The sequence below is a fragment of the Scyliorhinus canicula genome, chromosome 9 (genome assembly GCF_902713615.1).
Source record: "Scyliorhinus canicula chromosome 9, sScyCan1.1, whole genome shotgun sequence".
Taxonomy (NCBI): Eukaryota; Metazoa; Chordata; class Chondrichthyes; order Carcharhiniformes; family Scyliorhinidae; genus Scyliorhinus; species Scyliorhinus canicula.
The window spans coordinates 106,444,653-106,470,359 of NC_052154.1; the positions used below are offsets into that span (position 1 = coordinate 106,444,653).

The following is a 25,707-nucleotide window of genomic DNA, read 5'->3' on the forward strand; positions in this document are numbered from 1 at the left end:
ATCTCCGGATCGATGCTGTGTATCGGAATGGGCTTGGTGCTGTGCTTTGGAGACATCCTGTGCTTTGTTATGATGCCGACTTGAAAAGGGGCCTTCAGGTCATCGCTGTCAAAGTCGGGGGACAGGTCTGGGACAGGCTCGTTGATTGTGGGCTGAATAGCCCGGACATCCCTGCGAGGCTGGCTGGAATGACGAAAACTAGCAGGCTGAGTTGATCTGCATAAAACAGCATAGTGGCCAAGTTTGCCACACTGCAAACATCGTGGGGACTTGGCGGGACACTGCCGCTTTAAGTGGGTGGGGCCACAGTTGCCGCACGCCATTGCGTCAGTGCATTCATTGCGCCACCGTGCATGCACGGTGCGATCCTGCGTGGTGCGCACCTGCGCATTACGTTCGTCGATGTCGCCATCACCTTGTTCGGTGCATCCAAGTGCGGGAGCCCGCAAAAAGCGAGCAAAATGGCCGCCTTCAACCGGGCTGAGGCCCTATCGTGATTTGATGACTTGGACCCGTTCTGCCTCGTGGGGAGCTTGCCGCACCGTTTTAGCCGCATGGATGTGGGAATACCGATTGGTGGTATGTTCGTGGAGCACGCAGGTCCCAATGGCAATCGCTAGGGTGAGCTGCTTGACCTTAAGAAGCTGCTGGCGAAGGGGGTCCGACTGAACACCGAAAGCGATCTGGTCACGTATCATGGAGTTGGAGGTGGACCCATAGTTGCAGGACTGCGCAAGGATATGGAGGTGGGTTATAAAGGACTGGAAAGGTTTGTCCTTACCCTGTAAGCGCTGCTGAAAGATATAGCGCTTGAAGCTTTCGTTCACCTCGACGTTGCAGTGGCTGTCAAACGTTAGGAGGACCGTCATGAACTTAGATTTATCTTCCCCATCGGCGAACGTGAGAGAATTGAAGATGTGGATGGCGTGGTCCCCGGCTGTGGAGAGGAAGAGAGCAATCTTCCGGGCGTCTGAGGCAGCTTCCAGGTCTGTGGCTTCAAGGTAGAGCTGGAAGTGCTGTTTGAAGATCTTCCAGTTGGACCCCAGTTTGCCGGTGATGCGGAGCGGTGGCAGGCGGACGCTGTCCATGTTGCAGGATGGCTGTAGACTGGTGGAAGGCAGATCACTGGCAGGTAGGTCTCAGAAGTTCTAACATCCCTCAACTACTGGTACCATGACGTGTTGGGCGCTCTGGATCCGTGAAACACATACAGGCCACCAGCACTTAAAATAGTACAACACTATTTTATTAAATTATAAACTGCTGAACATCATGTGGGTTACACGATGCTGGATTAACTAGAGACCAATGACCGCGAAAAGTGATGCCCTCTGTCTTTATACTGAGTGTGTTCTAACTAGTGATTGGCTGTGGTGTTTGTGCATGTTGATTGGTCCTACTGTATGTCCATCAGTGTGTGTGTCTGCACCATGATATACTGGTGTATATTATGACAGACAAGATTACCGCTATCCAGAAAATTTGGTGGTACTACCAAGCCACTCTTGGTGATGGACATTGAAGTCCCTCACTCAGAGCATATTCTGCACCTCAGTGCTTCCTCCATGGAGGAGTACTGATTCATCAACTGATGATAACAATATTTATTAGGCTCGGAAGCCTAAAGAGCTCGCAGCCCTAGTGTTGAGATTCTATCATAGATTCCATTGCCTTAATTCATCCTGATAACACAAAGGAAGTATGGTCATTAATTGAAAAGCAGAATACATTGCTCTTTCTGAGGGGATGCAGATTTCAAATGTACTGAGTTGACATCTACTATGTGCTAGTGCAAGGGATTTCCCAGAAGATTTACTTGGATCCAGACAATTCTATCACACACAGATCTTCTCTCAATCCCACACAATTCCTCCTGGGGTATGGGGGCTGAAGAAGGTGGTATGGGGCTGAAGGAAGGCGAATGGGGAGGGTGACGGTTGGAGGATGAAGGGGGATGGAAGTGAGAGAGGGGAAATGGGGTAGAGGAATTTAAACGGCTGTGATCTGATACTCATGCACCCCTGGGGCTGGGTTTTACAGTTGCGCACCTCCAATCCAGCTCCGCCAGATTTCTCAGATTCAAACTCTTGAACACTGGGCACCAACTGCTACTATACATGTCTGAACTCCTAGCAGGCACTGCAAGAAGGCTGGATCTCCCTCTGTTTGCATCCTGTCACTCCTTGCTGCGCAGTAGCGCAGTGCCACAAGCTGCATGGATAATATGGTGATTGTGTCAGGAAAGAGTTGCTCCTTCCTCTGTGATTGGCTCAGCAGAGTGATTGACATGTAAATTATGAAAGGGATATCCATGCAGTTCTGTCCCTGAAAGGTTGTGACAGAATTGCTCATCATTTTGGGGTCTCCTTTTATTTGGAGGTCTAGGTGTGGTGTCTTTCATTGTAAATCCATCCCCGCTTTCATATGCAGCAATCTTATTCATCATGGGGAGGATATCACATCAACAGGAAATGTGATTCAATAAGGTGGGAAGTGAAATATGCACTGAGGATGGCGAGGGGTAGGGTCGTGTGATATGCTGCTCTCAGGCCTTTGTCGGACTTCATTATTGTGGACTTTGAGGTCTCCAAGGGACCTTGGGCCTGGTGTGGAGTTCACTTTTCTCGGATCCCCCTTGCTGGGGTTTAAGTGATGGTTCCTCAGCGGGATTACCTTTCTGGTATGGCAGCATGAAGTGGGTGGAAGTGGAAAGATCGATAGGGTCAGCACAGGAGGCGACTGTGAGGTCCCAGGGAAGGGTCCATTGAAATACGAGGCTGCATGGGCAGTGTTGGGGACACTGACAGGGAGTCGTGATTAGCTCCATGTGGACAATATAACCTGATACTGAGGAAATGACAAGTGCAGTCACATTGATCCCCAATCCTCAAGCTATAAAGTTCAGCTTCAGGGTATCAATTGTGTGGCTGTGTAATGCCACTGGTCACAAAGTCCAGGTTCTCAGGGATGTAATCATGTGTGGCTGACTGCTGAGGATGAGAGGCTTGTTTGATCCATAACCCATGAGAGCTGGGGAAATAAAGTTGCAACTTAAGGATGAAGCTGACTGCATTAAGTAAATCAGGTGATGTATTCATGTGCCCCTCAGTCCTCACACTTGGGGATTTAAGTGGGCCAATGAGGCTATCCAAGGTGGATGCTTATCTGTTAAGTGGAGTTGTGAAAGGCTAGTGTGGGGACATGGCCATTTCATGAGAGAGGATGGAGTGAGGCTCATTGGGAAAGTGCTCATATAGGGGAATGTGGATGTTCCAAGTCTTGAAAGTCTTGAAAGGGCGATGGGTCAGGAAATTCTCAGGACTCTTCGATGCTCATATAATTCTGTTTGCTTCCTTTCAGTTTTTTGATTGAGAGGATGATGGAGTCAGTGGAGCTGGCAGTGCAAATGATTGCAGTGGACCAGCAGCAACAATGTCAATATATGGATGCACGTGTCAGGCATCCATATTCATGTCAGGCATCTTTGCCCTCTGACCCAGCAGGTGGCCTGTTCACAGCATTCCCATTTGTCTCCCTGCAGGATAAGCTTACTCAAAATTGCCGTGAGTGGGCAAAGATGTGCGTGGCAGAGCTTCACATATTGATTCTTTTTGAGGAGAGAGCCCTTAGTTGGTCGGATGGAACAGGAGAGAGGCTGGCCTGTGTGGAGAGCAAGGTGGACAGAAGAGAGAAAGGTGAATAACAAGTGCACTTACACACAGCTGCCCACATTCACTTGAGTTTCTAATTCACTTGAATTAGACCTTAGTGGGATTCTCAGGTCCGCCAGTCATATTTTCTGGCATAAATTCTCCGTTCCCCCAGCCTGCCAATGCAGTTTCCCATTGTGGCCACATCACGCTGTCAGGAAATCTGTGAGCGTGGTTGTGCTGCCAACAGACTGGAGGATACCGCCGATGGAGAATACCACTGCTTGTATTTAATCATTGCACCTGGCTGCGGACATCAGACTTTGATATGTGCATTGGTGAAGGGAGGCGTGGGGCGCAAAAGGCGCCAGACATATGGGCAGCACAGTAGCACAGTGGTTAGCACTATTGCTTCACAGTGCCAGGGTCCCAGATTTGAGTCCCGGCTTGGGCCACTGTCTTTGTGGATTTTGCACGTACTCCCTGTGTCTGTATGGGCTTCCTCCGGGTGCTCCGGTTTCCTCCCACAAGTCCCGAAAGACGGGCTATTCGGTAATTTGGACATTCTGAATTCACCCTCTGTGTACCCAAACAGGTGCCGGAAAGTAGCGACTAGGGGCTTTTCACAGTAACTTCATTGCAGTGTTAATGTGAGCTTACTTGTGACAAAAAAGATTATTATCATTACAAGCCGGTGTTAAAGACCCTGGGGCGTTGCGAGCCCTAAGGCCCTTGTTCTGTGGGTAGAGTTGAGGAATCGCAAAGGTAAAAAGACCCTGATGGGTGTTATGTACAGGCCTCCTAGCAGTAGTCAGGATGTTGGGCAGAAAATAAATCAGGAGATAGGAAAGGCATGTAAAAAAAGGCAATATTACAATAATCATAGGGGACTTCAGTATGCAGGTGGACTGGGAAAATCAGGTTGATAGTGGATCCCAAGAAAAGGAATTTGTGTAATGTCTTAGAGATGGTTTTTTGGAGAAGCTTGTGACAGAGCCTACTAGGGAACAGGGAATTCTGGATTTGGTGATGTGTAATGAGGCAGACTTGATTAGGGAACTGAAGGGGAAGGAACCCTTCAGGAGCAGTGACCATAATATGATAGAATTTACCCTGCAGTTTGAGAGGGAGAAGCTGCAATCAAATGTAACAATTTTACAATTAAATAAGAGTAAATAAGTGTAACTACAAAGGCATGAAGGAGGGGATTGCCAGAGTTGATTGGAAAAGGAACCTAGCAGGGAAGACAGTGGAACAGCAATGGCAGGAGGTTTTGGGGGTTATTAGGGAGGCACAACAGAAATTCATCTGGAGGAGGAAACATGCTAAGGGGAGGACAAGGCATCCATGGCTGACGAGGGAAGTCAAGGACGGCATAAAAGTTAAAGAAAAAACATACAAAGTAGGGAGGATTAGTGGGAAGCCAGAGGATTGGGAAGCCTTTTATAGTGAGCAGAGGTCAACTAAAAAAGCAATAAGGGGGAGAAGATGAAGTATGAGTGCAAGCTAGCTGGTAATATAAAGGAAGATAGGAAGAGTATTTTTCAATATGTAAAAGGTAAGAGAGAGGCAAAAATAGACAATGGACCACTGGAAAATGTGACTGGAGAAGTAATAATAGGAAACAAAGAAATGGCAGACTAACTGAACAGTTACTTTGCATCAGTCTTCATGGTGGAAGACACCAGTGGGATGCCAGAGCTCCAGAAGAACCAGAAGGCAGAGGTGAGTGCAGTGACCATTAGTAAGGAGAAAGCTCTTGGGAAACTGAAAGGTCTGAAGGCGTATAAGTCACCTGGACCGGATGGACTACACCCCACGGTCCTAAAGAGATAGCTGAGGAAATTGTGAAGGTATTGGTGGTGATCTTTCAGGAATCACTGGAGGCAGGAAGGGTCTCAGAGGACTGGAAAGTGGCTAATGTAACACCACTGTTTCAGAAGGGAGGGTGGCAGAAGATGGGAAATTATAGGCCGGTTAGCCTGACTTTGGTCACTGGTAAGATTTTAGAGACTGTTATTAAAGATGAGATCGTAAAGTACTTGGAAGTACATGGTAAAATAGGACTGAGTCAGTACGGCTTTGTCAAAGGGAGGTTGTGTCTAACAAATCTGTTAGTGTTCTTTGTGGAGGTAACAAGGAAATTAGACAAAGAAGAACCAGTGGACGTGATTTATTTAGATTTCCAGAAGGCCTTTGACAAGGTGCCGCATAGGAGACTGTTAAATAAGTTAAAAGTCCATGGTGTTAAGGGTAAGATCCTGGCATGGATAGAGGTTTGGCTGACTGGCAGAAGGCAGAGAGTGGGGATAAAGGAGGCTTTTTCAGGATGACAGCCGGTTACTAGTGGTGTGCCTCAGGGGTCTGTGCTGGGACCACAACGTTTCACAATAAACATTAATGATCTGGAAGAAGGAACTGAAGGCACTGTTGCTAAGTTTGCAGATGATACAAAGATCTGTAGAAGGTCAGTTAGTACTGAGGAAGCAAGGGGGCTTCAGAAGGATTTGGACAAGCCAAGAAAATGGGCAATGAAGTGGCAAATTAAATACAATGTGGAAAAGTGTGAGGTTATGCACTTTGGAAGGAGGAATTTAGACATAGACAATTTTCTAAATGAGGGAAATGCTGAGGAAATCAGAAGCACAAAGGGACTTGGGACTCCTTGTTCATGATTCTCTTGAGGTTAATGTGCAGGTTCAGTCAACAGTTAAGAAGGCAAATGCAATGTTAGCATTCATGTCAAGAGGATTAGAATACAAGACCAGGGATGTACTTCTGAGGCTGTATAAGGCTCTGGTCAGACCCCATTTGGGGTATTGTGAGCAGCTGTGGGCCGCGTATTGAAGGAAGGATGTGCTGGCCTTGGAAAAGGTCCAGAGGAGGTTCACAAGAATGATCCCTGGACTGAAGAACTTGTCGTATGAGGAACGGTTGAGGACTCTGGGTCTATACTCGTTGGAGTTTAGAAGGATTAGGGGGGGATCTTATTGAAATTTACATGATACGAAAATATGAGAAAATATCAGCCATGATTGAATGGCGGAGCAGACTCGATGGGCCGTCTGGCCTAATTCTGCTCATATGTCTTATGGTCTTATGGTGCCAATGCACACTGCATGCTCCCTTTCCAGGCACACGTGGCCACGAATGAAGCCGCAAAAGAGGGGCAAACAGTGGGGCTTGGCGATCCACTTGCTTGTCCATTGCAACTTTCGTCAGGCCCAAGAACAGGTTCATGGGGATGCCCTCCTCCTTCCTTGCCCCTCTCTGCATTGGGAGCCCATAGATAAGGAGTATGGGACTGAAGTTCAAACAAAACTTTAATAAAAGGTTTGATAGAAAACTGAAAAGGGGGTGCAACTTAAAATGTGGACATGGGCCATGGATCCACAATGTCGCAAAAAAGGCAGGTATCTTGGGAGTCCATGAACCGGGCACAACGGCGATTGTATAGGATCCTAGGTCCCCAAGATTGAGGAGGAGGACTCCTCTGTAGAGGGACCTTCGGTGAGACTGCCTTGGATTTGACACTATGAGGAGCTGATGGTAGTCAGGGTTAACTCCTGAGGGCCAATCTGTGTAGCCAACATTAATCTCAGCATATTAACTTTGCATAATTGGTTCCCACTTCCGGGAGTAGCAGTGCTAATAGGCATCCTGGTTATTCAAGTGATATATCAGGGAGCTTTTCACTATCATCTTTACTGTCATGCTCCTATCTTCCATCTTGTCTATTTACTGTCATCCCCCCATACTTTAACTTACCTGATAATTATTCATCGGGGTCAGCCAATACACCGCCCCCCCCCCCCCCTCTCCTTCATACCATACCCACCCAATCCAATGAGGCCCCCCCAGTAGCATTGTCTACTTGGGTCACAGTTACCCAGCCCATCTGGCTAAGCTGCATGGCAATAAACATCCCACCAACCAAATATGGTCAGCTTTGACAACTGGACTCGAAACGTTAGCTCTTTTCTCTCCCTGCCAGACCTGCTGAGATTTTCCAGAATTTTCTTTCTGGTGTCCTGCACCACCCTGGAACCAAATACCCCCATCCCGGACTCAAACACCACAGAGTAAAGACTCAAATACCAAAGAGTACAGACTCAATACCACAGAGAACAGATTACTGACCATCAATAATTGAGTTATATTTCAAGAAGAGCAAACTTACTGACCCCGCGAGTCAGGCAAATGACCCGCGACAGCTGCCTTCTTCATTTTCAAACACAGCTCTCCACGTTAAGCTGCCCAGTGCCTTCTCTCTCCTTGGACCCCTGGTACTCAGTGGAGACATTTAGCTCACCTCATACTCATTCTCAGAGGTCATCGCGCCATGTTTCTGTTTTTAAAAAGCAGTAGTGATTCACACTGGTGTGATCTCTTGTCTCCACTATTTAGTTTAAAGCCATTTTATTATATCTCTGGTTTGTCACAAAGAGAAAAGGTATGTAAATGCCGCACATTTTTGGTTTTTACAAATATCTTGAGAGGTTTATAGGGTATGTTACTCATAGAATCTAAGATGGCGAATTGAAGCCAGCGCAAAACATTGTCTGCTGACGCCACTACAAATTACATGACTTCCCACCAACACGGATGTATTCTGTGATACTTAACACCATTCTACTGTTCAGGTTGTATAATCCATCAAAATACAGATCTCTTTTCAGATGAAAAACACAGTTGCAATGAAGACCATCAAAATGGTACACCTCCCACTTTCCCCTGAACTTGTGCCAATGCCCCATGAATAAATATCCATCTCTTTCACACCAATCTTTGTCACACTTTCAAATCTGTAATTTTATTTTGACTAATTCACTTGTGGCTCAGGTAGTAGTTCACACATTATCACTTTTGTAGTTCTACTTCTCAATTGAGCCCCTAGCTACTTCCCCATTCTCCCCCTCCCTTCCTTCCCCCTCCCCCTCCCTCCCTTCCCCATTCCCCCTCCCTCCCTTCCCTACTGTGATTTATTCGCGAGCATGCCCAAATTCCTCTGCGCTGTAGATTTGTGCAGTCTTTCTCCATTTAAATACAATTCAGCTCCTTTATTCTTCCCAGCAAATTATATACCATCACATTTTTCTAAACTAAATTCCATATGCCAAGTTTTTGCCCATTCACTTAATTGGTCTATGTTCCTATGTTGACTCTTTATGTCATTCTCACCTCTTGCTTTCCCATCTATTTTTGTGAGATCCCCAAACTTGACAACAGTGCATTCACTTCCCTTGTCCAAGTCTTTAAAATATATTGCAAATAATTTAAGGAACTCACTTTCAACTGATTGGCAGATAACTGCCACTGCCAGGCAACTCACTATTTCAAAGTTATAGGCTATGTGATGAATGTAGGAATTTTGTATATATATAGTATTATCTGTATTTGGTGCAGTAAGGGTTAGTGTGTATGTGACTGCTGCAGTAATGCTTTTTTTAAAATCGTGTTTTACAAGACCAGCAGACAGTTTGGCTGGAATACTGCAAATTAAAACTTTGCAAAAATGAAATCATCATTAATTCCAACCATGTATGTGGAATTTTGTTTATATAAAGACGTTTGCCTGGGGAGTAGATAATTATAAACATTGTGTTTAGCTCCAGTAAGATGATATAGTTAATGGGAAGAGCCAGTGGCTGTAACAGTAAGGTGTTGAGTTTCAGTTTGGAGTTCAGTTTTGATCTGTCTGTGAATAGACTAACAGTTTCTCTCAATTAAGTTTAGTTAAAAAGATTTGCCTGTGAACAGAACAGCAGTTCCTGAAAAAGGTGGCAGATTAAACAGTAGTTCGACACAGGCAGGCTCTTCAAACTGATTCCTGAAGAATCTTTATCTCTCCCAAAGTGGTTTATCCAATGCATCTCTGTACAGTAAGTATTCCTGGGCTGGCTAACTGTATTTTAAAATGAATTTTGACCTGAGATGGATTTTGCTTTAATGGAGATAAAAGATAGCAGTCAGGAATTACTGTTTCATTTCATTATTAAGCATTGTTTTAACTGCTTAATTATAAGTCAACGTAAGAAGATGAAGGGCCTAATGGGAAATGCCAGTACTGTCTAAATATGAGTTAATCTCTGGGTGTTGGCTGGAAGAGTCCTTACAAGGCTTTGAGTTCGGCTGCAAAATTTCAATTATCCTCACTGAGAGTGAGGACAATGTCTTTTATAATGTTTAGAAGGGAAGCCATTTGAACCTGCATGTACATCTATGTTGCACAGAATAGCAAAGACATAATCAGACACTAGAATGAATATTCAATAAAGAGTGAACTAAAAAGCACATTTTAATATTAGGCATCTTCCTGTTTAACCTGTTTATTCCCTTATTTCCCCTTTCTTTGATTTTTTGCTGTTACACTGTGTGTTCATGAAAAGCTGTCTTTGAAGCAAGTGGCCTGTGCCTTTAATTCAAGCAGAGGATTCCACCAGCAGGAGAGATTGCTGCTAGTCTATGTGAGTTTATACTGGAGCTGGAGACTGATCAGAACCAATGGCAGAGATTGGCTGGGAGTTATTGAATCATAGAATTTACAGTGCAGAAGGAGGCCATTCGACCCATCGAGTCTGCACCGGCCGTTGAACCAAACCTTTTTTTTTGGACACTAATGGGCAACTTAGCATGGCTAATCTACTTAACCTGCACATCTTTGGGATGTTTGAGGAAACGCAGACACGGCGAGAAAGTGCAAACTCCACACAAATAGTCACCCGAGGCCGGAATTGAACCCGGGACCCTGGATCTGTGAGGCAGCAGTGCTAACCAAAATGCCACTGTGCCACCTGTTGGTTTGATTGATTTGGCTGGTGGCAAATGAACTGGCCCAAAAGGATGTGCTCTGCTAGGTAACAGGTAGTGATTAGATCTGATCCCACTGGAATGTTTTTCAGAGCTACAGTATTGAATTTGGTTTCAGCTTTGATCTTGGCAATGCAAGAAAGGACCTACTATCCTCTCTGTTTTTTTCCAGAAAGGTTATGTTTCAGAACTGGCAGAGAGCCTGTGTGAATCTATGTACTGTCAGACTCCAGAACTGACCAACTCGCTCTACAGAAAGATAGAGGTCGATGGACCAAGTGGCCGCCCGCTTTTTTGCCGGTCCCACCGGCGTAAATTAGAGTAGGTCCTTACCAGTGGGACTTGGCGGAGTGGGCGGCCTCCAGGGTTCTCGAGGTGGCACGGGGGGAATCTGGCCTCGGGGGTTGCCCCCACAGTGGCCTGGCCTATGATCGGGGCCACTCTATTCCTCCGCGTCAGCTGCTATTCCTCCGTGATGGCCGATACGGAGATGAACTCCCCCCCGCACATGTGCTGGGATGACACCAGCACACTCTGGTGCTCCTGAGCATGCGTCAACTTGCGCCGGCCGACAGAGGCCCTTCGGCACCGGTCGGCATGGCGCCAAGCTCCTTCCCTGCCGGCCGGCACGGTACTAACCACTCTGGGATGGGCCTAGCCCCTAAAGGTGCGGAGGATTCCACATCTTTGGGGCGGCCCAACGCCGGAGTGGTTCACGCCACTCTTCGGCGCCAGGACCCCCCGCCCTACCGGGTAGGGGAGAATCCCACCCAAGATGTCTCTCCAGAAAGCCTGTGAGTAGTACATTTTCTAAACTGTGGGACCCTGAATGAGTGACCCTACAAAGAACATCATTACCAACTGCAAACTAGAGATTCCAAACTGCAAGCTTGCTGTGAAGAAAGTGTGCTAAAGAACCACCATTTGAAGCAAAGACCTTCTTTTGAATCTGTTGACTTTCACCCTTATTATTTTTTCCCCTCTTTCCCTTCTTTGTGTTTGTCTGTTTTGTGTGTGTGGGTAGGGGGTGTGACAATTAATGTGGGTAGTAGGTATTAGCTTGTCATTACACAGTTATATTTGCCACATATTTCATGATAGCTCTTGGTATAAATAAACTTACAAACCTGGTGACTGCAATTATTGGGCGGCCAAGGACCGAAGACTTTGGGTATTTTTAAAAGAATAATTGGTTAATTCACTTGTGTTGTGATTCCAGGGCACATAGGTGTTTAACAATAATTTCTTCCATAACATAAGAAAATGTTCATAACAGGGGCTGTTTAGCACACTGGGCTAAATCACTGGCTTTGAAAGCAGACCAAGGCAAGCCAGCAGCACGGTTCGATTCCCATAACAGCCTCCTCAAGCAGGCGCCGGAATGTAGCGACTAGGGGCTTTTCACAGTAACTTCATTGAAGCCTACTCGTGACAATAAGCGATTTTCATTTTTTCATTTCATTTTTCATTTTTACCTTCAATATTTGCAAATCATGAAGCCTGTCAGTATGTTTTGATCTCTGACAATCTCAACAAATAACAATGATGCAGACATGAATGGAATGAAATTAGTTTTTGCCTTACTTACAAGTGAAATAAAAATTTAGAAAGCCACCTGTGCTATTGTGCTCTCAGTAAGTCTTATATTAATGGCAATGGAATTGGACATAGAGGTTGTGGCCATGATGCAGTCTCCCTTTTTGACAAGGAAGCTCATGTGTAGCCTGCTTGTAGCTGCAGCATTATCAGCTGATGGCAGGTTTCACCACTAATAGGTATTCTCCACTGCAGAATCAAACTTCATTCCTGTGCATGCTGCCAGAATATTAAATTTAAATTGCAATTGCATGTGAAATAGGAAAGAATAAAAGAGCAAAAGTGATGCACACTTTCGGTTCCACAGTAAGGAACAGCAAGCCACTGAAAAATTCCACTCCATGTCAAAATTCTTGAGTCAATTGATGAGTTGGGTACTCTGGATCTGTCGAGACTGCGTTTACCTCAGCAATAACACATACAGGCTACCAACACTTGAAATAGTACAACACTATTTTATTAAGCTAGAAACTGTTGAACATACTTTCACTGTGGGTCGACACTATGTTAGATTAAACTAAAGACCTATGCCTATCCTAACCAGTCTATGCTCTCAGCACATGGTAAAGATCTGTGCTACAAGCTGTGAGCTCCGTCCTTCTTAGAGGCTGCATCCCGAATGAGCGGGAAAACTGGTGCCCTCTGTCTTTATAGTGAGTGTGCTCTAACTGGTGATTGAATGCGGTGTTGTGTGTGTTGATTGGTCTTGCAGTGTGTCAATCAGTGTGTGTCTGCACCATGATATACTGATGTGTGTATTATGACATCAATGACCATCAATGCCAAGAAATGAAACTTGTTGGCAGATCATTATGGGTTGCCTGCCAAGAACTGCCTATTACTGCAATCCCGGATGTGCCATATCATAAGTGTTGGGAGAGATCTACAATGGTTAGCAGTGTGGGTTTTCATGTTCCCAGGCTAGGGGCGCGATTCTCCGACCTCACGGCGGTTTGGAGAAAAGCGGTTTTTCGCGGTTTTTCACGCGACGCCGGTCTGACGCGCTCCCGCTATTCTCTGAAACGCGCAAAATTTTCACTTCGGCTTTCCCGCTGAAAAACTCGGCAAACCCCCCGATACGGCCAAAATGCCGACTATCCGGCCCCCCGATATTCTCCGGCCCGGATGGGCCGAAGTCCCGACGTCGTGACGCCAGGTCATGAGGGAGGGGGGAGAGAGAGGGAGGGAGGGAGGGGGGAGAGGGAGGGAGGGGGGTGGGGGGAGGGAGTGAGGGGGGTGAGGGAGGGGGTAGGGAGGGGGGAGGGGGAGAGAGAGGGAGGGAGGAGGGAGAGGGAGGGAGGGGGAATGGGGGAGAGGGAGGGAGGGGGAGAGAGAGGGAGGGAGGGAGGGGGAGAGAGGGGGGAAGGGGGGAGAGAGAGGGGGACAGGGGAGAGAGAGTGAGGGGGAGAGAGAGGGAGGGAGGGAGGGGGAGAGGGAGGGAGGGAGTGACTCATCCACCCCCGGTTACAAAATGTCAGCGGCCCTGCCATGGCATGACGGTCACGAGGACACGGTCACCCGCTATTCTCCGGACCGGATGGGCCGAAGTCACGACGTTGTGACGCCAGGTCATGACGCCGGCTATCACACCTACTTTTAAAAGTCGTCAGCCAGTCATGCTGGCTGGCGAGAGGAGCGAGAAGGTGAGCGGCAGACCGGGGAAGGCATCCCCGAGAAGGCAGCGACCAGTGGACGGGAGGGGTGGGGTGGGGGGGGGAGTGGGGGGGATGAGGGGGGAGGGAGGGGGGAGAGGGAGGGAGTGGGGGTGGGGGAGGGAGGGAGGGGGGAGAGAGAGGGAGGGAGGGAGGGGGAAGAAGGAGGGTGGGGGAGGGAGGGGGTAGGGGGACAGAGAGGGAGGGAGGGGGAGAGAGAGGGAGGGAGGGAGGGGGAAGAAGGAGGGTGGGGGGAGGGAGGGGGTAGGGGGAGAGAGAGGGAGGGAGGGAGGGGGAGAGGGAGGGAGGGGGAGGGGGTGAGAGGGAGGGAGGGGGGAGAGAGAGGGAGGTGGAGAGAGAGGGAGGAGGGGGGAGAGAGAGGGGGACAGAGGAGAGAGAGGGAGGGGGAGAGAGAGGGAGGGAGGGGGAGAGGGAGGGAGGGGGGTGAGAGAGGGAGAGAGGGAGGGGGAGAGGGAGGGAGGGGAGAGAGAGGGGGGAGGGGGGAGAGAGAGAGGGAGGGGGGAGAGGGAGGAACTCGTCCACCCCCGGTTACAAAATGTCAGCCGCCCTGCCATGGCATGACGGTCACGAGGACACGGCCGCTGGTTGCCCTGTGGCTTACGGCCACAGGACACTGACACACCGGTGAGGAGGACGTAGTTAATTGCCCTTTGAATGCAGAAAGTGACCAGTGGTTAGGCTGGCCGTGTATCAACAGCGCGACCAGGCCTCCGGGACACACAGGTATCCCGTGGCACATGGCTGCCGAGGTGTCGAATGACCTCTGTCTAACATGTAATTTCTCTGCCCCCCACCACCCTTCTGTAGGTTAGCACAATGTCTGCGAACAGAATAGCTATGTTCAGCGCAGTGGTTGGGGCCGCTGCACTGCAGTTGGAGATCGAGCAGCGTCCACAGCCACAACCCGCAGTGGATGCAGGGCCAGCTGCAGCAGCAGAGGGAATGGCCGAGGTGTTGCCCGTCGTCGAGCAGCATGGGGGGGGGGGTGGAGGAGGAGGAGAGAGTGAGGGTGCAGCCAGGGCGCCAGAGGTGACAACCGAGGCCTAGGGTGTACCGTGCCCAGATCTCTTTCCAGACAATGCCGGACATCACCTGCAGGAGAAGACTCCGGTTGAGTAGAGAGACGGTGATATATATCTGTCACCTCGTGGCGCACCTCGCCCCACGTGGAACGGGGGGAGGACACGCGATCCCGGTTGCCGTCAAGGTGACGGTCGCTCTTAACTTTAATGCGACCGGCTCCTTCCAGTCTCCGTGTGGGGACCTCTCCGGGATCTCCCAGGCATCGGTGCACAGGTGCATCCGGGATGTGACCGACGCCCTGTATGCCATCGCCATCCGCTGCATCACCTTTCCCGAGGACCGAACAAGTCAATATTCACGAGCTCGTGGATTTACCAACGTGGCCGGGATGGCAATAGCTGAATCATCCATGTTGGTGTTCGCTGAGTTCGTCAGGGACACTCCATCACGTGCCCGTGTGGGGAAGCTGTGGGAGGGGGTGGGGGGAAGGGACTGCACACCCGGCACCGACGTTTCACCGCTTGTCAACCCCAGCGACACTCGGTCACCATCACGATGCCTGTGGCAACGGAAAAATCACACAGTCTTACAAGTAAGGTGCAACAGTGAGTTTAATGGTTATCATAATGTTCAGATGCCCTAGCCCCTACAACTAATCTGTGCCCTTCACCCGTGCCAACTTACTTTGTGTCCCTCTTCATTGCCTTACAGGCCCTACCACTACGTCTCAGTGATTCCCCAGATGACACAGCAGGAGTGGAGGAGGACTGCTGCGAATCGCCCCCTTCGACATGTCTCGCCGTCGGCACTCGTTTCCAGGGGCGACCCGGCCTTGCTGGGCCAGGCTGCTCCGTGGGCGTTTCGGATGACGTGGTGCCACCCTTCTCTGCCCGCTGCCCACCCGATGCACCAGGGATGGGACGGGGGGACGCCGAGTGTTCCGGGACGCCCCGTGATGGAGTTAATGGGATGAGCCCCAGAACCTCCACCTCCCTCGGGGAGCCCGGTGGCCCCCGGGCCTCACTGTGGGACAGGGGTGCGAGCGGGGAGGTTCCCCGTCGCACCACCGACACCTGGCGCTGCCAGTCCTCGAGGCCTACGACGGTCTCCACCAGGGTCTGAAGGTTCGCTGAGACGGAGTCCAGGGAGTGAGACATTCCCGCCAGGGACTATGCGACCTCAACCTGTGTGTGCGCGACGCCATCCAGCATGTGTGTCAGGCTCTCCGCAACTGACTGCTGGGACTGTGCCATGGCGTGCTGCGACTGGGCCATGACCTGGTGAGACTCGGCCAGGGCCCGTAGCACGCTGGCAATGTCATGTTGGCTGTGGCGCATTGCTGCCTGTGAGAGGGCAGCCCTGTCCAGGGCCGAGGATGACGTGTGCACGTGAAGCCCAACGTCTTGCAGAACCTGACCCATGGCTGAAACCGTTTCACCCATTGCCTCGACCGCGGATGCCACCTGTGCAGTGTCGGCCTGGGTGGCTGCCATGAGCGGCACCACTCTCTGCTCCTGGACGCGGTTTGACTCCTCTAACTGCGTCTGCAGCTGCTGGAAGACAGCCCTCATCCCGTCATTGTGTCCCTGGGTTTCGACATGCATCGGCTGCGTGGGTGGGTCAAGTCTGGGAGCCAGCTGGGCCTTGGCTGCCCTCCGACCGTCCAGCCCCTCGGCTGCTCCAACCTCCACCTGCTGTACTGGCTCAGCTGTGTTGTGCGAACCAGACTGTGACCCAGGAGCCTCATCACTTAATTGGCCAACCGAGGTGAGTGTCTCTGGGACGGTGGATGGTGTGGGAGACAGCAGTGCCGCAAGCTCTAGGTCCTCATTCGTAAAAATGTCCTCGGGGTAATGGCCCCAATGATGAGCGGCCGCAGGGCGTTCGCGGCCCATGTCTCCCTCTCCCTCTGTCACCGTCCTCTGCGCCTCCTGCTCCACAGTTTTGGTTTGGGAGGATGGCACTCCTGACTGTCCTCCTGGCACCCTCTGGCGTGCGGCCCTGGGTGCGGTGGTGGTGGTGGCAGATGCTCTCGTCTTTGCCTGGACGCAGATGGCCCTGGTTGTTCGGCAGCACGCCCTAGGGAACAGAATGAAACGGGGTTATTTAGAAACGCTCGGTCGGGAGTAGGACGGTCCAGTGGGCAGAGTGTGAAGGGACAGAAAATGGGGGGTGGGGGTGTCCAGTGGGCAGAGTATGAAGGGACAGAGGATGGGGGGGGGGGGGCAGTGGGCAGAGTGTGAAGGGACAGAGGATGGGGGTGTGTCCAGTGGGCAGAGTGTGAAGGGACAGAGGATGGGGGGTGGTGGGGGTTGTCATGCAGGGTTGTCTCACTTCGTTCTGCACCTCCAACCTCGCATTGCGCGACCTCCCAGGTGGCAGATCCCCCAGCAAGGTCCAGTGCCCTCTGCTCGAACGCGGTCAGGGGGTGGAAAATGGGTGAACCCCCTCCGGTCCTGTTGCGCTCCTGGTTATTGTGAGCAGTCTTGTCCTGTTGCGGGGGGCATAGATAGATCATCAATTCGGCAGGTATCATCAGGGCATTCACATATTAGCAAAGGTTGGAGGGGAAAGTTGGAACTAAACCATTGCATCTCTCCAGGGGGTCGCAGCTCATGTGGGTCTGTGACTACTTAGTTAACCACCCTCCACTCACTCTGACCCCCTCCCACTCCCCCTCGTGCCAGGGGGGAGGTGGGTGATTAAGTACATGGGGGGGGGGGTGATTGTTGTGACCCGGGGGCACCCTCTTGGCACTTACCCTAGCAGCCCTGGTGAGGTTGTGCAGCTTTTTGCGGCACTGCTCCCCAGACCGATGGGTCTGCCCCACAGCACTGACTGCCGTGTCCACCTCACGCCAGGCCCGTCGCACAACGCTCGCAGGGTGGCAATGCCCTCTTCTAGAGCAGATGATGCTCCTCCTCCGCTCAACCTCATCTAGGAGGGTCTCGAGGTCTGGCTCTCCGAACCTCGGGGCGGCCCTCCGTGGCTCACTCATCCTCTCCTCCTCCTCCGTTGTTCTGGCCGCTCGCGCCTTTATACGACGCGGAGCGGCATCATTCTTGCCGTCATTCGGGCGTCGCAGGCCTGTGGTGTCATTTTGCACACGATTCCCACGGCCCCGCTCCTAGCCCATTTCCGGGGCGTGAATAGCTCGTGAGCGGGGCTGTATCGGGCCATCGTGAAAGTCGGCCGATTTCACGATGACCTTCGCGATTTTCCGCGGGAGCGGAGAATTGCGCCCTAGGAGTCTCTCTTTCAAATTGGTGTCCAATGGTTGACTTCTAGAAGTGGACATTGGGTGAGAATTGATTGGGAAGCTCTCCTTTAGTTGACTTTATCTGCTAACACTCCATATAAAACCTCATGTGTGGAGCCAATTTATAGCAAATGACTCCAGGTATCTGAGAAAACCGGTTAAAAAAAATGAACACCTTTAGGAAGCAGCGAACTTAGTGGAGTTAATTAATGAAAAAAGCTTACGTAAAAAAGTTTTATTCCAAAGTTGATTTCTGTAACAACAATCAAGACACATTGAGTTTTATAAGCTTGTGTGTTTTGAACACTTACTCACAACACTGTCATAGGAAACTTGAAATGCACGTTTAGTTCTTGACGGTTTGTGTCGGAATTCTATCACAAGTGTACGTCCATAGGAGGTGAAATTTGAAGGCAATGTCGTATCATCACAATATATTCCTGCAATGCGAGGAGGAGTTTGAGCAGCATCACGAATGAGCATGCTATTTTCTGTACAGTTGATGTCATCCTTGAGATTAATTCCTTTTAATTTCATTCTTACCTATTAAAAAATAAGAACATGAAAATGTTATGCTAGTTTTCAAATATATTTTACACTTTCCAGCCATGACTGTATGACAAATTTAAATCAATTTAAATCAAGATATTTAAAATATTTGAATCAATTTAAATGACTGCTAAAAGGTACGTCACATAAGCTAATGATATCCTGAAAATCTCTTTATAGTATCCTGCTGCAGATCAGGAACAGTGAAATTTCGTACTACAAAGGAATTTGATCTAAACATATTGGGTGGAATCTCCAATATTTTGGCAAAAAGTCAGTTTCAGCGGGAAAACCAGAGAGAATCCTGCCTGTGTCATCGGCGAGAAATCGTGCCGTACCTTCAGGTGCATAAATAAAAATTTCCATAAGTTTAAAGAAAATATTTTTATCCAAGTTTTTTATCTTAACAAACAATGCAACAAAACCAAGGAAATGGTGCAGTTCCACAAAAATGTTTCAACATACATAGATACAGAAGGGGACACGACAACAGCAATATGGTTGGGCCATTAAAATCCATTTGACTCAACTTGGTGCTCATATACGCACTACCAGAGAACCAGGAAGGGAAAGGGTAAGTGGCTGGATTCTCCATTTTGGGACTATGTCCCCTCGCCGGCGTTAAATCGGTGGTCTTTTACGCCAGGAAATCTGGCGTAAAACAGCTACCGATATCCCATTTTACTAGGGGCTAGCATGGAGGGAGCTCTAGCTGCCGATATGGCCCTCAGCATTTCCGGTTTTGAGGCCGCACATTCGCACAGCGCTGCTTGCAGCAGCCGCGCCGTGCTTCATGGCGGTCTCAGCCCGCGGACCTAGACCACTAAAGTAGTGCCCCCCTTTGGCCGCTCACACGCCCTGAACCGCCCTCCCACAGTGCCCCCAGCCCTGAATGAAGCCTCCATGCCCAGGGATCAGCCCTCCCCCGATTGTGGCGGCCCTGGACTGAGTCCGCAGCCGCCACGCCGAGTTCACGAACGGTGTGTGAGCACACGTAACCCACGCCGTCGGGAGCTCGGCCGGTCGGGGACAGAGCATTGCGGGGGGTTGGGCCTCAGATAATGGCCTGAGGCCGTGGATAATTGGCGTGACGTACTCTTAGAGTGCTGCTTTCCAGGAGGCAGAGAATTTAAGAACCGGTGCTGCTCCCGATATGGGCGTCAAAACGGATTCTCCGGCCCGTCGCAAATTCGATTTTGACATCGAGGAGCAGAGAATCCAGCCCCAGGTCTTCAAAACATGGTAAAATTATGAACACCTTTCCACACAGCGATTGATCACAGAGACCTTGAGAATTCACATTAAGATCTTCACACCATATTTGGGCACGCACCACAACATCAGATCTTCCTCAACTCCAGAAACACCAGAGGCACCCATAACACTGTAACATCCTTCCCTTGGATATCTGACCCATCTGTACCCCTACAGGAATCAATAACGGATGCTTTAACCCCACCACAGCAAAAATAAAATATTACAAAGAAATTTGCAAAACCCTGATTCAAGAAGGATATTTTACATATACCACAAGAAGCAACAAATCGCAAATCTCTGGCTCAGGACAGATCGATCATCTTTCCACATATTTATACATATTTATACAGAGACAACTAGCAACTATTCACATCACCAATTCAGATTATAATTAGTGCCATCAATGCCTCCCATCAAAGTACTAAGGCAGAGAAAAGCAAAGGAAAACTACCAGGAGCAGAGTCTCTCAGAGTAAAAAGGAGCAGGACACAGCCACAGGCCCACATTCTTCTGATGCACACCCTCAATCTTATGATGAAGAAGAGAGAAAACTGCTCATTCAGACAAAGGAATTTCACAACTATAAGGAGGGTAATAGGATATCAACCATAGTACAGCTCCTGACCCAGGCCCACACCCATGTGCACTTAGGAATCAGTCGACAAAGGATACTCAAAGCACATCAAGGCTCAGATTCTCAGGATGTCTCCAATAAGTGCCTGCGAGAAGGGACGTTCCAAGCATAAGGGGGCAATAGGATGCCAGCCCCACAGTCCTCGATCTGGCATAGTCCAGCATATTCTTGCACATAGGAGTCAGTAACCCCAGAATACCTAGCACCCAGCTGGCCCTGCTCATCAATAACCGCACCTTGGGCAATGCACCAGCCCCACTGACACCAGAAAAATCACGTCGACCTCAAGCAATGAGATCCCACCACTGAAGAGAAGAGGAACCATCAACACATCTATTAATTGGGCGTCTTTGGAGGAGACCTAATTCTCTCCCCACCAATATGATAAGGGAAATCCCCCCTTAACCCAACAGACAAAAACAGGACCCCTAAAGGGGCTCTGTTCACCCAGATAAAGAGAAGAAACCGTCGAAGAGGAGGAACATCCGAATTAACCAAGGAGTGTTAGACACAAACAGGAGTGTATGCTACTGCAAGAAAAATACTAGGGGATGGAGCAGCGCTGCATCAACAGAGGCAAAGACACTGTCTCCCCATGGAAAACCCACTATGAGGAGATTTCCACAAGTTTAATGTCATGCCTGTGGTGGCCTGCCTCTGATTCACTTGCCCTGACATCATATGAGATCATCAGTTGGGGTCACTTCTTTTAAAAGCCTCCCCAGGTTCCAAGCCCAATCCGGGGGATGACGGTCCAGAAGATAGTACCAAGGTTTTCAGAAGGAGTCCTTCCCAAGATGTGGCATGGGGTGGGGCAGAGGTGGGAAATCCTGTACCTTGAAAAGGGCAGACAGCCTGCCAGCAAGGCTGCTGGCCCCACAGAGGAGGAAGTGGTATTGCAAGTGAGATAATGGTGATGAGAATCCAGTGCAGGATGAAGACCTGCTTCATGCCAACATGGTCACCATGCAACTACTCATAGACTCATCACACTGCAACTGGTAGTTCACTCACTGCCAACTCACAGGGTCCCATTACGTGCTCTCCCACAACCCCCTTATCCCTCCAGTCTCCTTGTCACATTCCAGCTCCCGCTCACCAACCATGCGTGCCAGGCTTCATTACCATCTGAACCAGCATGCGTCATGCTACACTCTCTCTTTCTGTCTCATTGCAGGACAAGTTTCAGCATAATTGATGGCAGTAGGCACAGCTGGCTGGAATGATGCCCGAGTTGAAGAACCTCACTCTGGTGAGCTAGCTGGAGAGGATCAGGACCATGGCCGTGCTGAGACGAGGTGGGGGCAAGAGATAAAAGTGGGAACTCTCAACAAATCTAACCATGGCATCAGCCTCATAATAATAATCTTCATTGTCACAATTAGTCTCACATTAATACTGCAATGAAGTTACTGTGAAAAGCCCCTCGTTGCCACATTCTGGCGTCTGTTCGGTGTTGCACGTTTTACTATGGGCGTAAAACGCGTTTATTGGAGTGTATTAACACGCCTCCGAGTTCGACGTGTGCTTAACACTACTAGGCTCTGTTCTATGTAATTATTTAGCTCTGGAGTCGCCAGTTGCCGTATAGGCAACGTCACAAGTATTCCAAGGTCAAGTTCAAAGTAATAAAGACGATACACCGATTAGTAAAGTTCAAACGATCAATATTTATTATACAGTTATAATAAATACTCATGCACACACTAAGAGACTAAGCTATAACTAAACTTAAGTGAACAGAATACTTATCTAACAGGAACAGGCAAGGTCAGAGAACAAGGCCTTCGTCCTGGTCTGGCACTGCAGCCTTCAGCAAGCGTTCTGGTACTTGGGAGTCTAGTGGGCTTGGATCGCGTAGCGAGCGTTGAACTTACGGTTTCGGCGGCTGGTGCTCAACGGCTGGAGTCAGGATGCAAGATGTCAGTCAGAGCCGGAGCACGGGTTTAACAGACCGGGCTCTGTGGGGGATTTGCTTTTATACCCCTCTCTAATGTCCTTGCCCCCTTCTAGGCGGGCTCTACCTTTCGGTACCGATTGGAACGTTTCCAAACGGCTACCTTCGAAATCCTCCAATGCGGGGCTTTCCTCGATGTTGGGGGGTGGTTTCGATATTCTTTTACTCTGGTGCCATCCTGTCTGCTCCACCAATTAAGTGCTACATTGAGATGGAAATGTTGCCATTGTGTGTGCCTGGATCTGGGCTGCCTCATCAGAATGTTAAGCGCTTTGCCATTAACACCTTTGGCTTGGAGATCTGCACCTGGCCAGAAAACTGGTTTGCTGCTTGCAAAATGCTAATTAGTTGAGAGCAGGCTGTCTGTTCTTACTAAACAGGCTTTCCCTGCTGTCTTCCATTTTAGTTTGGCTCAGTGTCCATTTTGCGTGGCCAGCATGGCTACATTCCCTCCTTGTGATCCTCACAATCATACTATTGTGAAGGATCACCTATGTACTTTGCCTTCCTTGTGTTCTCTGACCTCCTGCCAGTTCCTGTTCTACTCTGTTCCTAAACTATGGGAAGAAGAAAAAAAAATTTTAACTAACATCTCTACTTGGCCCTATGTCAAAGGGACATGCATTACTACAACTGGGAACCTCTACCTATCACTATTAACCTTAACCTTAACTTAACATTTCATCACTCTAAAATCTTAACCATTCACACCACAACATCACACTTCCCAACTCGGCAGTCGAGTATGGAACAATATAATACATGGCTGAATTTTATTTACAGAGTGTTGTAATCAGTGAGGGGTTGAGGGGTTTGGTGGAATCCGAAGATGGGGGATTGAACTCTATAGATGGGTGAGGTGCTGGAACGAGAGGCTCTCCTCTTCCATTTCCTCAACCTGAGGGTCTGCACTAGGATGATGAGGATCGCGATCACCAACAGTGATTCGATTATATAGGACATGGAGTACCACGTCATGAATTTAGTACACCAGGTCTGAACCTCGCTGATCAGAGCTGAGCACTGGGGGTTTGCTGTAATTGAAGCATTTACGGTGGGGGTTGTGGGGGAAACGTGTCTTGTTTCCACACATATACATATGACATTAAACAGTAATAAGTGGGCTTCCATCATTTTGCTGTTCTTCCTCTTTCTCTTCCTTCTTCCTCCGGTATTGACAATCCTGGCTTCGACCTCTGTCTCGTCCTTTGAAACCTTTGGGATCAAGCACAGTATCTGTCACTACACAGTTTAAGACCTTTACTTGTTAGTGCATCTGTCTTTCAAAACCCAATTGACCCTTTAAAATGACTGGCTAAGTCACACCCTGTGACTCCCCTCATTTTTTTTTCAAAAAGCGAATTTAAAGACCAGCATACACCTAACAATCCTTCCTTCTGCGAGCCGTCTCGCAGGCTTTGCTGATTTACCATCCGAATGTTCCCGGATGTAAATAGCATGTGGGATGGCGGCCGAAGGGCTACCTAACGTAAAATGAAAACAAACTTGGAAACAAACATCCGAATGAGTTGCGTATGGGCCGCGACGGGTACGAGTTGGATGGGATCCCCGGGTAGGGCGTGCTGTGCCATACCCGAGCTTGGCTGACCAAGGGTTGGTTCTCAGACAGGGCGGGTCCTCAGTGCCGTTTGTCCACTGCCTGAGTAACCTGGAAAAAACGGGTACGAATGTGTTGACCATGACTTGCAGCCTCTATTTCGCCGAATAGAGGGGCACCTAAAAAACCAAGGGAGCCAAGATGCTCCAACTGAGGACATCTCTGAAGTTCTCAGAGATATCTGCAGATAAACTATTTGGCGTGTGGCCTTACAACTTTGGAAAAGATCTCCAATCAAACCGAAGTTCTCAAAGGTATCTGCGGACAAGCTAACGTGTATGTGAGGTGGTCACAATCTTTTCAGCTGAAAAGAAGATGTCCATCCTCCAGCTGAACAATGTACAATCCTGAGACAAACAAACATAAAACGAAGACAAACATACGTGCAGGTTCCATCAGAAAGGACATCGTTTCCCTCAAACGATTCCTATCTTACATCATCTGGACACCTCACTTTGATTCGGCCTCTGTGAACAGGGTCACAAAGGGGTTGCCGTGTCGGGAGTCAGACACCGTGTCGTCCTGCTCTCCCGGATCCCACACCCTTGTGTGGATCAGGCATGCTATTTTGGAATTGTGTGACCGGGGGTCACTTTCATCATTGCGGACAAGTCTGTAGGAATTGTCCCTGTGCCATTGTGTGGTGTCGAGTGTGTTGTCGGGGTAGTCGGGGTCGGGTGGTGGTTCTGGATTTTTGAGGTAGGTGACTTCCATGGGGTCACTGGAGTTGGGGTCGTAGTTGGTGCAGTGTGGGCTGTATGGCTGTGTGCTGTCGCTGTCTTCAGAGTCAGTGTCAGTCCTGCTGTCTCTGCTGTGGCAGCTTGTGGGCGTGTCGGGGCGTGGTCTGTAGTGGTCTGGGGGCGGAGTCTTGGGCGAGTCCGTGGATGAACTGGTCTGTGAGGGGGATGGTGGAAAAGTGTCTCTGGTGGGCGGGGTGAAGTGTTCTGCTGCATCCAGCAGGACATGGTGAGCATGGTTAGACTGTGTCCCATATGCCTTAAGCTGGTTAATATGGAACCACGCGGTCTTCCCATTAGGATATTTTATCCTGTAAACGGAGGGGCTAATTTTGTCCGAAATTGAGTAGGGACCGGAATATTTTGGAGCCAAAAAATTGCTGGGGTTATAAACAGATAACATTACCTGTTGCCCAACCTGGAATTCTGTGGTGTGGACGGTCTTATTGAAACAGGCAGTACGTTGCTGTCGGCGTTTCCCTAGCTGGACTGCGGCTGCGATCTGTGCAGACCTCACAGTCTCAACTAGATCTTTAACTGCCTTTTCATGTGTGAGGGCCGTCACTTCGGGGCTTGTCATGTCCAGTCCTAAAAGGAATTCTGTACCTTTCATAGGGCGTCCGGTCATGAGTGTATGTGGTGTGTATCCTGTAGATGTGGAGACAGTGTTCCTTATGAACATAAGTGCAAAGGGGAGCACTGAATCCCATGTGGAATTATTCTCTTGAACCATTTTCCTAAGGGTAGTTTTTAGGGTCCGATTCATGCGCTCCACAATCCCGCTGGACTGTGGATGATACGCAATATGGAAGTTCTGTTTGATTCCGAATATTGTCAGGACGTTCCTCATGACCCGTCCTGTAAAGTGAGATCCCTGGTCCGAATCGATACTTCGGGGTAAACCCCATCTCGTGAAGATGTGGTGGGTCAGGATCTTTGCAGCT

General features: G+C 49.2%; 1 protein-coding gene across 1 annotated transcript in view; it reads right to left on the minus strand.

Annotated features, from left to right (window-relative positions):
* Positions 1–25,707, minus strand: part of LOC119971594 (astacin-like metalloendopeptidase) — a 639,042-nt gene that overhangs the window by 19,247 nt on the left and 594,088 nt on the right. Inside the window, exon 13 of the mRNA XM_038807373.1 lies at positions 18,323–18,554. Coding sequence (XP_038663301.1) covers positions 18,323–18,554 — 232 coding nt within the window. The remainder of the gene's footprint in view (positions 1–18,322; positions 18,555–25,707) is intronic.